We start from the raw sequence: 13,088 nt of genomic DNA, 5'->3' as shown, positions 1-13,088 counted from the left end.
TCTTTTCTTCTGGACTTTCTTTCTTTTTTGCAATTAATGAAAATGAATTTGTTTTATTTATTTTTTATGCCTAGCTAAATTTTCTAGTTTTGGATTGATGATGCAAAATAAAATATGGAGTATTAATAAATTCTTTTTATTAATAATTTCATGATATTTTTAATATACATGTCTTCATTTAATGTGGAACCTAGGAATAAAAAACCAAGCACAATTATGTATATTGGATTGGTATGATATAAGCATAGGCATATTGCTTATCATGTATCAACTTTGTAAAGATGAATTATCATGAGGAGGTTTTAACAATACATGCTTTACTTACACATCTAAGATTCTCATAGGGTGACATACTATGAGAGTTTAAAGTGATATTGAGATTGTAAGGAGTTCAATATATTCTTTATCTCTTCATGCTTGACTGAGTGATCAGTGATGCATATACTCTAAATAGCATCAATATAAAAAAAATCATTAGGAATATATTGTATTTACATTCCATCAATCAAAAATAGTTTTTTTTTCAAATAGTATTTCATTTAATTATTTTTTATTTTAATTTAATTGATTGAATCTCTTTAAAAACTTATTTTTTATTGAGTAGGATAATTATTGTAGTTGAAGCAGATAATACTAGTATTTACAAGTAAATATTCTTTCTCATGGGACTGATACTCTGCTCTATCACTATATTATTTGATTCAACACATATAATTGGGTATATTAAGTAGAGTTTTTATATTTTTATATAAAAAAAATCTAAGCATTGTTTAGGGATTGATAGAGCCATAAATTATTTTTATAATTCTTTATGCTACTTCACCAACCCCATCAATACCAAGGTTAATTGAGGAGCACTGATAATAGAATTGTTAATGGAGAGGAGAAGGGTGATGATTAGGGGAGATATAGAGATCCAAAGCCATTATTTCTCTAAAAATCATAGTGGACCACATATGAGAGGGGAGGGGGGGATTTTTGGTGGAGGTGTTGAGCTTAGAGAGGATTAAATTGGAGGAGGGGGAGACATCCCTCTTTTATTAAAGCTTATTATACAATAGTTTAATAAGGCCTTTCAGCCACCTCAATGATTGCCACTATTGAGACAGTAGAAGCATGTTATCACCTTGATAGATATAGTGTCGTTGATTAATATCAGGCATTATTGCTACCCTCATATCTAAAATGATAAGATTGAAAAACTAATCTAGGAGATGCTATAGATAGGGATCATTAGGCCTAGTGTGAGTCATTTTTCTAGTCAAATCTTACTAGTCAAAAAGAAGGATGGGAACTGGAGATTCTATGTAGACTATCAAACCCTGAATATAAAGATTGTGCTAAATAAATTTTTTATTGCAGTGATAGATGAGTTGATGGATGAGCTATGTGGAATGACTGTATTTATGAAGATATATCTGAAGTCTAAGTACCATTAGATCAGGATGAGAGAGAATGATGGCCCAAATATTACATTCAAGACACATGAGGGATACTAAGAATTCTTGGTGATACCGTTTGGCCTCACCAACACTCTTGCTATATTCTATTCTCTCATGAATAGGGTATTCTGACCATAACTTAGGAGATTTGTACTAATTTTCTTTGATGATATCATAGTGTACTGCAAGTATGAAGAAGAGCATTTGAAGTACTTGAAGGTGGTATTAGAGGTATTACAAGAGTATTAGTTGATGGCCAACCTGAAGAAGTGTTTCTTTGCATAGCCCAATGTGGATAATATGGGGCATGTGATATCTCATGAGGGGGTGGCCGCTGATTAGGCTAAGATTGAGGTAACACTTAAATGTCAGCTACTTAAAATTTTGAAGGAGCTAAGGGATAATTTCCTAGGATTGGCATGGTACTATAGAAGCTTTGTGAGGGGATACAATACTAAAGCATGACCACCATTGATCGAGCAGCTGAAGAATGATAGCTTCTTATGGGTAATAGCAGTTATTTATGTCTTTAAGAGATTAAAGAATGCCATGACCACAATATTGCTCCTAGCCCTACTAGATTTTAGCTAGATTTTTGTGATAGAGATTGATGTATCAGGGTATGGATTGGGGGCAGTGCTCATGCATAATCATAAGACTATAACTTACTTCAACCAGGTGTTGACAACCATAGCTATGTTAAAGTTAATATATTATAGGGAGTTGATGGCCATAACATTATATATTTAAAACTAATAGTCTTACTTGCTGGGCTGACATTTCATCGTTATCATAGACCATAGGAGCTTGAAGTACCTATTATAACATAGATGGTGACCGAGGAGCATCAGAGGTGGTTTTCAAAACTATTGGGATATGATTTCAAGATCCAGTATAGGCCAGTGTTAGAGAACAAGGCGGCTGATGCCTTATCCAGATGCGAGGGGGAGCTCCAGAAGTTATCCATTTTGGTACTAATGATGTTGGATTGGGGGGCTATTAAGGAGGACAGTGTAATAACCCATATTTTAACCGAGTCAAATAACTTTTTTAAGGAGTCATCATAAGTTCATATCATAAACCATCCTCATCATAATATAAATATTGTAGTGATTTAATTACACTAATTTTTTCATAATTTTTGGACACTGATACAAATCCTTAAGAAATTGAGACATGTTGGTACAAACATGAATTTTGGGTCAGATGTTCGTTATGCAAACCAATTTTATTAATTTTTTTTTAAATAAAATGTGCTATTTTATAAATATTTTTCTATAATTTTTGACACTCCAAACTAATCCATTAAATCCCTTTCTCTTTTATGAAATCGTCTAAAAGAGAAATTGAGCAATGTAAAAAGGAAAAATAAGAGAGAAAAGGTAGGATAGTAAAATAAATAAACTTAGGTTTTGGAGGCAGTATAGTGATTTTCATCAGTCAATTATGATGAGGGATTTGCTCGTTTCATTGTAAGGAATCACTATCTTATTTTTTATTTCAATAATTTGATATTTAAAAAAAAATTATCAAATTTGTATTTCCATTGTCAAAAAATAAGGATAATTTTGTATTTTAAAAAACAATGATTCTTGTACATTCAAAAATTTATTTTGACATTTAAAATAGTTCTTTAATTCCTTTAAAGCTTCATAATATTGTTATATATGATCCATAGTAATTTGATTAGTTTCTGAAAATATGATTTTTTTTTTTTTGCTAAGTAGGATTTTATGTTGCCTACAATTAGGACATTTTGGTATTGTCTAAATTAAGCCCAATTATGCTTTATTTAATGCAATGCATTGAAAATAAATTTGTGTATGTGGTTATCAGATAGTTTAATACAAGCCGAATAAGTTCAAATTCAGCTGAGCCTAAACCACCCGGTTTTGTAAAATTGACGACAGTTTGCCGATTCAATTGCTGGTTCGAGCGATTTTCGAGTGGTTCAATGCTATTCCAATTTTATACACAGTTAGAACCACCCGATTTCCGATTCAACCGGTAAATTTATAATTTCTATATGTTATATTTAATAATATTTTAAATATTAAATTTAATTATATTAAATTTCTGAATATTATATTAAATTATAATTTATATAGAAAACACGAATTATCAATTGATTTTCTAAGAAAATCAAATTCTAATTTACGTTATATCTAATGAAAATTAGAAATAAAATTGATTTTATAAGAAAATCAAATTCAAGATTTTGAAGAGAGAGAAGCTCCACAAAAAGAGGAAGGATTTTGAAGAAGATTTCGGCTGCTTTCATTGAAGATGGATGGAGGTGGCCGGTCATCCATGGATGACCGGAACACCATCTCCTATAGATCTACCGCGCGTCCAACTATGTTGCATTCAAAAGGTAGATTTCCATTCAATCATAGTTTCCCTCGCAATTCTTGTTTTTGGAACTCTCATCTGGTGATTAAAGAAGGAGGGTTGATATCTAAGCAAAAGCATTTGCCATATATTGGAAAAGGAAAAGATGTCATTAATGTTTTGAAGAGTATGTCAATTTCACCCATGAAGGTTTTTTTCCCTAAAGCAAATGATTTGGAGGCTTCTTCATTAGGTTGCAAAGATTTTAATCTGTTGAAGAATAATAAAGAGATTGATAATACCATCCTCGATGAGAGTAATATCAAAAATCCAGCATCTTCACCTGGATCTGATAATTCTAATGTGTGGGTTAGAAAACCACATATTAAAATTAATTTGAAGGAAGTTCATCATGAAAATGGAAATGAAAATGTGGTCAAACTTGACTTGGAAAATGAAAAAGCCAATGTTTAAGTGTTGAGGAATTCGTTGGTTGTGAAGATCCTTTGTAAAAAATTACCTTTTTCAAATTGTGCTAATGAATTAAGGAGGCAATGGGGTAAATATGGAGGATTTCATATAACCTCACTTGGATTAGATTGGTTTCTGTGCTCATTCCAGTCACAAGAAGCTATGGAAGAAGTTCTTAATGGAGGTCCTTGGTATGTGGGAGGATTCATCATTGGTTTTTACAGATGGTCACCCAACTTCTCTCCTAATTCTTTGGATGGGATCTCTTCTCCTATTTGGGTTCGTCTTCCTTAATTACCTTTACATTGCTGGGACGAAACCAATATTACTAGAATTGTTTCTAGAATAGGGACTCCTCTATTATTGGATGGCAATATGTTTAGGTGGGGGATAAGGGAATTCGCTAGAGCTTGCATTCGAGTTAAACTGAATTCTAAACTCCCTTGTGGTACATGGGTTGAAGGTCTTCATGATAAATTTTTTCAAAAATTTGATATGAAAATCTATCGTCCCTTTGTTTCTATTGCGGGAAAATTGGCCATAATGATTATGATTGTCCAAATGCTTCTCTTAAGAAGAATCCTCTTGTTAAAGATATCCCTTCAAATTCAGTTCATATTGCTGATAATTCATATGGTCCTTTGATGCCTGTGAAGTTCAAAAAGAAAAAGAGGAATAATTTTATGGATAATCTTATTCTAGTTAATTCTGCTAAATCTGATCAGAATTTTTTCAAAGTTGCTGATAATTTGGATAATAAAGAGGAAGCTGTTAATGCTATATCAAAATTGAGTGCTGGTCCATTGGAAATTCAGAATTCAAAATTTGAATTCAATCCTACTCAATTGCTGGATATTATAGATAATGCAATTTTTTCAGAACCTATTCCTGCTGATAATCCCGTGAACTCTCCTGAAATTTCTATACCAAAGACAGCTCAGGATTTATATCAGACTGAAGAAGCGGAGGCCGTTAATCCTATATCAGAGTTTGTTTCTGAAATTGCTTTATCTACTTTGGCTATTGAGGTAAATCTGGAATCAGATAATGGTTTTAAAATTCTGCCAGCTCTATTCAGCAAATTCAAAATTCAAAATCTGAATTTGAAAATGCTAATATTGTGGAGGCAGTTTTGGAAGCCGATAATAGTGAAACCATTGCTGAATCATTGGGAGCTGTTTGTACTCCCATTATGGCTGCCAATTCGATGGGAGCTAATGAATTAGAATTTGAAAACTTAAATTCCGATATTCATGAATTAGTTAACGCTGGGGCTAATGAACCAGATTCATACAAAAGCGATCATAAGGAAAATACTGAAACCGTTACACCATCTTCAGAAGTAAATCTTAATTTTAAAAAGACAGCAATAGTAAAAGGAAATACAAGGAGTATTAAATCAGAACTTTCTTCAAGTTCTACACTTAAACTTTTTAAAGAGCTTTAATCCTTGGGACCGGTGGAAAGCTTTCCAAGAAGGAGAATGGCTGATCTTAGTTCTAAAAATTTGTAAGGGTCTCTTCCCCTTTAGTTCCTTAATGTATTCCTACTACTACATGGTTATCTACAGCATGAAGATTCTTGGAGGTTACTTGATGAGGGAACTGATGTATAAAGAGTATCTCAGATTATTGTCTGCGGATTATGGACTCAGGATTTGGAAGAAGATTCAGGGATATCTTCTAGTTCTTATTGACGATTATCAACTTTTGTTGACTCTTTGTTATCTTAGTTCTTTTCTTAGTTTCCTTTCCTTTCTTTTAGCTTTATATTTGTTTTCTATAGTTACTTTAATTGTTTATGAGCTTTATACTAGTTCTTATTTTTTAACCGATTGGAAACTTTGGGATACTAATCAATTTTTTAGGTTGTTTTATTTAATTGGTATCCCCTCCACCCCAAGGGTTTTTAAATGGGAAATAGTAGGGTCTTATTTCAATTATGATAATTCTAGTTTAACAAATATGGTTTCAATAAAGTTTCTTTCCATGTTGGAAATAGAAACCATTTGCTTTTTCTTTATGTTCTAGTTTGTAATTAGTTCTTTTAATTTTTAATGCAATTTTGCATTCTCTAAAAAAAAAAAAAATCAAATTCTGAATTGCCTTTTCTTGATAAAATCGTATTTTTTTAAAGATATTTATCCACTTTAAATTTAATTTTAAAAACGTTTTCTTTTAGAGCGGTGGTGATCTCCTTAACATTTTGCCAAAGATAGGGCAGACAGCGCAGCGAAATGGAGGCCTTCTACTTGCTCTGCTCTATTGCTTCCACATTCGTCTCCTCCACCGCCCTCTCCTTCCTCCTCGCTATCCGATCCTTCTCCCGCTTTCTCTCTCCTATTCTTGCCAACGAATGCTGCGACCGCGCCGCTGTGCGACTCTATCAGGGCCGTGTCCGCCATTCGCGGACAAAGCCTGTTTTCAATTCCTTCGAGTATCCAGTTCGCTATGCGCTCTTTGACCTGGACCGTGCTCAGCATGACTCGCATTTTTCCGCTGATCGAGCTCGGGAGGCTGCGGGGACCGATGGACCAGTGTAATTCAACGACCTATTGATCCAATTATGTTTCTACTGGAGGAAATCCTATTAAAACTGATATTTTTAGGTTTCTTCTCACAATTCCGACAAGCGTGGGGTACGATCAGAATCCCCTGAAGGTGTATTATTGCTATGATTTGGGAGAGGAAGGGGAGGAGGAGGAAAGATGGTCTTTACCTCGTTTAAAGAATTGCATTGCCGAGGTGGGTACTTCATTGTAGGTTGTTTTTTTTATTGAAATGGACAGAGTTTTCCCTAGCGTTGACTGCTGGCGGATGTTTGGACTTCAGGTAACAAATACGCCTTGGGGGGAGAAAGTATTTTTTGAGTTTGCCCCGGGATCGGATATGGTTGCTAAGCCATTGCATGTTAGCCCGTTTATGGTAAGGAATTTTTTAGAAGTTACAGTTTATATTGTAATGGAATTTCAAATGATAACAACAATTAATGCTTGTTCTTCAATGTAGAGCTCCAAAATTAATTATTGTTCTCAAAGCTTGTGTTTGCTTAGTTAAGGGAGTATTTCACTATTTCTGGCTGAAAATTTCATCTTCATCACCACTGTGTCATGGAATTTTGAGCACACTACCAATGCTGGGAGAAATATTATGTTAGGATGGTGAGTTGAGTTTTTGTGTTCTGACTACAAGATTGGTCTCCTTGTGTCAAAATTCTCTCTCCAGCTAACAATAGGATATGGCTTCTTTGCTTTTAAAAAGGGTGTCCTGATGTTGCTTCCTTTTTTAAATTAAAAGTCAACGCAATTTCTTCCTATTTTTCCCCTTCTTCATTGGTGTTAAAACAGTTTTAGGGAATTGCTTGGGAAGTCTTTTCAAGACCCAACATCATCAAGATAAGCAGTTTTATTCTATCTATTCGTAGTTTCCTTCTTGAATTAATCTTCTTTGAAGTAACATTATGGCTAATGGTGATCTTCATTGCCAACTTACTATTCATGGAACATCCTATGTTTTACAGGTTTGCTTATAGAAAATCAAAAGGTTGTATTTATTGGTGGCCTGTTTGATTGGGCTTAAGTTAAACTAAGATATGCTAACCAAGTGGTGATAGGTTCTTGATGGCGCACTATAGTCTACTGTTTACTAAAACAAATTTGGGATGAGATGCGCAAATAAACACAAAGCATCACGATTTTGGATTCAATTTAAGTAATGATTAGTCACTTTTGATGCAAAGTAAAAAATCCCATTTTTTTGCTCCAAAATGGTAATTGTATAGTTTCCAAAATCAGAATTCCATAAGAAATCTACGATCCCACCAACAACATCAAGCATTTATCCCACTATGTGTGGTCGGATACATGAATCATTTTTTCTCCATTGTGTTTTGTTAAGAGTCAAATTCTCATTTAAATATAATAAAAAAATATTATTTCTAATATTTTATAACCAAGTCTTTTTAAATTTTCCAAACTCTGTCTCTCTTAACATAGGCCAATTCTAATACATTTACTCTCCTAACCGGGTCATCAAAAGACCGTCGTTTTATGTGACCAAATCATCTAAGGTGACTTTCTCTAATCTTATTGTCACTGGAGCTACTCCAACATTTTCACATATATGCTCGTTCTGCATTCTATATCTAAAACTAAAAGTAAAGCCACTCATGCATCTGAGTATCATCATCTCTGTAACACTTAACTTAATTGTATGCTTCTCTTTTAACGACCAATATTTTGTGCCATAAAACTTTGCATGTCTTACCCGCCATCTTATAGAATTTTCCCTTATGCTTTAGGTGTACTTTTCTATCACACAGTAGGCTCGATGCATTCCTCCATTTCAACCATCCAATTTTAGTTCTACTAATAATATCCCTTATATTTCATCATCACTATGGACAATAGACCCGACACATCTAAAACATGTACTCTTATTAATGACTTGATCGCCCCAAGTCGCAATCCCCCCCAATTAGATATATTAAGACTAAAATTACACTAAATGTATTCAGTTTTATATATACTCAAACGAAAACCTTTAGACTCTAAAGTTAATCTCTTTTGGAATATCATTAGGTCCAATAACTTTTTTACACTTCATTTTCTTTAAAGTCCTTTAACTTTGGTTTTACTAATATGTTAATAAAAGTAAAAATCTCAATTTTCATTTAAGGTGATGCAAAGGTCACTAAAGTCAATCGTAATTTCACAATCTTTATTGAAAAATTTATCAAAATATCTCATCTACCTTTGTTGAGTATTCCCTTCTAATAAAAGCATTTTTTTTTATTTTCATCCTTGATGCACTTCACTTGAACTAAATCTTTCTCCTATCTCTTTGCTTGGCTAACTTATACATATATATTTCGTCTTCCTTAGTATATAATATATTATATAAATCATTAAAATTCAACAACAATATTAAATATAATTTTCTTTGAAGGAACATTAATAGCTAATGGTGATCTTTTTACCAGTTACTATTCATGGAGCTTCCTATGTTTGACAAACAGGGCGTAAGTTAGGCTAAGTCAAGTTATGCTACGAAGTGTTGATAGGTGATGCAGGGTGATAGTCTAGCAGTTAGACAAATTTGGGATGAGATGTACAAAGAAACACAAAAAGTATCACAATTTCTGTATTCAATGTCACTAAACATTAGTCACTTTTGATGCCAAAAAGAAACACATTATTCGCTCCAAAATGATCATGTATATAGTTGCCAAAATCATAATTTCATAAGAAATTTGAGATTACACCATAAAGAAAAAAATCAATATGCATCAACTTCCCAAAATCTTAAGTATCCGCCAATTACTAACCAGTTTTGAAGAAATAATAAAGAGATCATAAATTGGAATATTTAGATCTCATACTGGTATAAGGAGAGTTATGCCTCAAGTGCAAAGTGCTGGGAGAATCTACGTCTAACAACACACAATAATTGAGAGAAAATTTTGAATTTTAAAATTTCTATTTTCATGTATAGTTTCACAAAAGTTTCATTGAAACTAGTTTGGTCTTTCAAGAGAAGCTTTACTATATTCTTATTTTCCTTCTTAAATTAATCTTCTTTGAAGTCAAATTAATGGCTAATGGTGATCTTCTGCTAGCTACTATTCATGGAACATCCTACGTTTGACTTGTTTGTTAATAAAAAATCTAAAGGACAGTTTGGCTTAAGTTCACCTAAGATATGCTAACCAAGTGGTGATAGGTGATGTAGGGTGTCCTATGTTCTAGTTTTTACTAAAGCAAACTTGTGATGAGATGCACAAAGAAAGGCAACCAGTATCACAATTTATAGATTCAATTTTAAGTAAAGTTTTTTCACATTTTGTGCAAAAAAAAAAAAAACTTTATTCACTCCAAAATGATAATATATAGTTGCTAAAATCATACTTATGTAAGAAATCTGCGATTAAACCATAGTGATCTCGAGACTAATAATTTATTTATTCATATCGTTGCATCTAATCTATATGATCAAATGTCTTTATTTTTACTCATCTTTACCATTCAGCTTGCAAGGTCTCCCATTTACCTTCTCGTTTCTTTTAGTTTGGCTTGAAAAAAAATTTTTTTATTTGCAGGACATGATAGGAAATTGGAAAATCCATGCTTCTGAACCAGGAGATAACATTTTTATATCTATTTCAGTTCAGCACCCCACTCTTGGAAATTACTTCATTGCTACGCTGAGTGCTAAAAGAGTTCATTCATCAACTACTTCGCTTAACATGGAAAAGTATTTCTGGTTGATGCCACATAAGGTTGCAGCGTTGATATATTGGCAGGTAACTAGGGATGATAATCTTTTTGTTCGTTCTTGTAATATTCTCCTTAAGAACTTATTAGCCATCTCTAGCATTCTAGTTGACGATGAGTAGGGGCAGCCCGAATGAACATGTGGTTGATCTGTTTAGTCCTTTTGATTGCATAGAAGAAAAGAATATAATATCGATCAAGAGCCATGGAGGTAAAGAGAGGAAGAATGTAGATAGAAACCCTACAGGATAGAATAAATCTTTAACGAGGGTGCCAAAAGAAAGACTTTCTTTCCTCTATCTTCAACTAGTTGAATTACACAATGCTGGATGCTACTTGTAGAAATATGCCTTATTGAAAATGATAAATTTATATCTAAATAAATAAAAAATGCTAAATTAGTCTTAAATAATAAATAATATTTAAATCGCTAATAAATAATAATTAACTTAAAAATAAATAATGGAATTTCATGATAACTTAAATTAGATTGAAAAAACATACTCATGACTAAGGCCTCGTTTGTTTGGGCGTTTTTTTTACTTTTCTGTTAAGAAACGAGAAAATTATTATTTTTTTCATTGTTCGTATGCGATGCGTCTATTTGTTTCTAAAACTACCTTTTACAAAAGCAAAGAAAGAACCAAACGAAGCCTAAATAAGTTAAACTTGCAATCAATGGTGAAGCAAGGGATTTTTTTTTTAAATTTGGGCATATAAATTAATTGTATTATTTGGGGGGAATAAAAATTAAATTTTTATTATTAAAAATATCAAATAAAAAAATTTTTGGATTCTTAACTTCTTGAACTCAGCCATGTATCTCATCAAGGGCAATATGAACTCCAGAGCTGCTAGTCATAACAGTCTGAATAGTTGGCTCATTATGGCACACTGTGTATATTTTTTGGATAATAGCATAAGTTTGACACTTAGGCACTGCTTCTTAAAGCAGCTTTCTATTATAAAAATTTTAATTTTTATACAACAACAACAACAACATCAAGCCTTTGTCCCACTACATGGGGTCGGCTACATGAATCCTTTTTCGTCATTATATTCTGTTAAAAGTCAAATTCTCATTTAAATCTAATAAGAAAGATCATTTCTAATACTTTCTAACCAAGTCTTTTTAAGTCTACCTCTATCTTTCTTAATACTGCTTTTGCCAGGTCCCAAGTCATTGATGAGAAAAGTGAAGGGTTGTGTTAGGCAGTCAACGGCCAGCATAAAACTTGTGGAATAATTATGACATAATTTTTGTACTAAAAAGTAAAAAATTGTTTTAAGAAGTAGCAAAAAACTGTCTCAAATAAAGTCTGACTAAAAATTAAGGACTTTCAGCTACCTCCTTGAATTGAAACTTCTGGCATATCTTTTTGAACTTCAAGTTGACCTTGTTCAGGCTGTCAAGCTTTGGTGGAAAAATGTCCCTTTTATTGGTCACCCAAAGTACTCAAATCCATCCTACAGAGACGATGCTTCGTCGAGGTGCAATGAAATTTGCCCTTTGCGCATAAACAGACGACAGAGCAATAAGCTGAATCAAAATAGCAATGGTGAAAGCAGAACCAGGTGGTGTATTTGGAGAGATGCTGAATGGCCATGGGCGTGATTATTGTTTTGCAACTCATCCAAGTTAAATGGATGAATTGCCTTGATGCAGGATCTGTTCTATATTTTGAAGCCTGTTGCCAAGCAGGTTTGTTGATCTTTACAGTTAGTTGTTTCAGCTGTCTTTTTTTTTTTTTCAAGCTGCTTGATTGATTGAATGCTGAAATTGTACTATGTAAGTTATGCATTATGCTTGTTAGAGCATTAATTCGAATTTTCCATGTTTTTGACGTGAATAAAAAAGATGATCAGCCTCCTTCATTGTATAAATTATTGGCTTAAGTACCTATTTAGGCTTCGTTTGGGATGATTTTTTATTGCTTCTTAAAGCAGCTTTTTTGTAAAAAAAAATATTAATTTTTGTACTATAAAGCTACTTTAAGAAACAATAAGAAAATCGTTCCAAATGAAGCCTTAGTTGTAGTTGAATACCTGTTTTAATTAGGCCCTATTTGATTTGATGAAAATTGAGTATGAAATATTTCAAATGCAAGAGTTTTTAAAATTTTGTTGTTTGATTTGATGAAAAAAAAGAAGTTGAGTAAAAGTTTGGTGGCTATTAAATTCATTCTATAGTTTGTTTTTGTGCATTGAAAACTTAGCCGTTTTTTGTTGATTCTAAATACATCGCAAGCTAACTCTGTTATTGTTGTTGGTGTTAGGGAATGTGCTCTAAAGAAATATTATTGTAATATATTTTTTATGAAAATAAATATTTAAAGACAAGTTTAGCATGTTTTGATATTATCATTTGATATAATTTTTTTATTCTATGATTATTTGTGTAACTATAATTCAGTATATAATTATATACAAGAGGATTGAGTTATGGATCATAATTTAAATAAAATTATAATTATTAATTATAGTTGTAATCTATAATTAAATATTATTAGTACGATCTATCAACATTAATAATGGAATAATCTTATTTGAATTATTCGGTATGGAGATATTAA

At 32.4% G+C, this 13,088-nt stretch overlaps 1 protein-coding gene across 1 annotated transcript; it reads left to right on the top strand.

Moving 5' to 3' along the window:
• The first annotated feature begins 6,430 nt into the window (after positions 1-6,430).
• Positions 6,431-12,399, top strand: LOC110103409. The gene is made up of 5 exons (XM_020832157.2): positions 6,431-6,782; positions 6,853-6,988; positions 7,076-7,168; positions 10,341-10,544; positions 11,921-12,399. Exons 1-5 carry the CDS (start codon positions 6,481-6,483, stop codon positions 12,128-12,130), a joined length of 945 nt encoding a protein of 314 aa, XP_020687816.1. The 5' UTR covers positions 6,431-6,480; the 3' UTR covers positions 12,131-12,399.
• The last annotated feature ends 689 nt before the right edge of the window (positions 12,400-13,088 follow it).

Source organism: Dendrobium catenatum, unplaced genomic scaffold (assembly GCF_001605985.2).
Source record: "Dendrobium catenatum unplaced genomic scaffold, ASM160598v2 fragScaff_scaffold_938, whole genome shotgun sequence".
Classification (NCBI taxonomy): domain Eukaryota; kingdom Viridiplantae; phylum Streptophyta; class Magnoliopsida; order Asparagales; family Orchidaceae; genus Dendrobium; species Dendrobium catenatum.
The sequence above is the reverse complement of the archived record's forward strand: the minus strand, read 5'-3'. Positions and strand labels throughout refer to the sequence as shown.

Coding starts and splice junctions, on each gene's coding strand:
- LOC110103409 (XM_020832157.2), top strand. CDS start 6,481: ATGGAGGCCTTCTACTTGCTCTGCTCTATTGCTTCCACATTCGTCTCC. Junction 6,989..7,075: donor TAAAGAATTGCATTGCCGAG/GTGGGTACTTCA, acceptor TTTGGACTTCAG/GTAACAAATACGCCTTGGGG. Junction 7,169..10,340: donor TGCATGTTAGCCCGTTTATG/GTAAGGAATTTT, acceptor TTTTATTTGCAG/GACATGATAGGAAATTGGAA.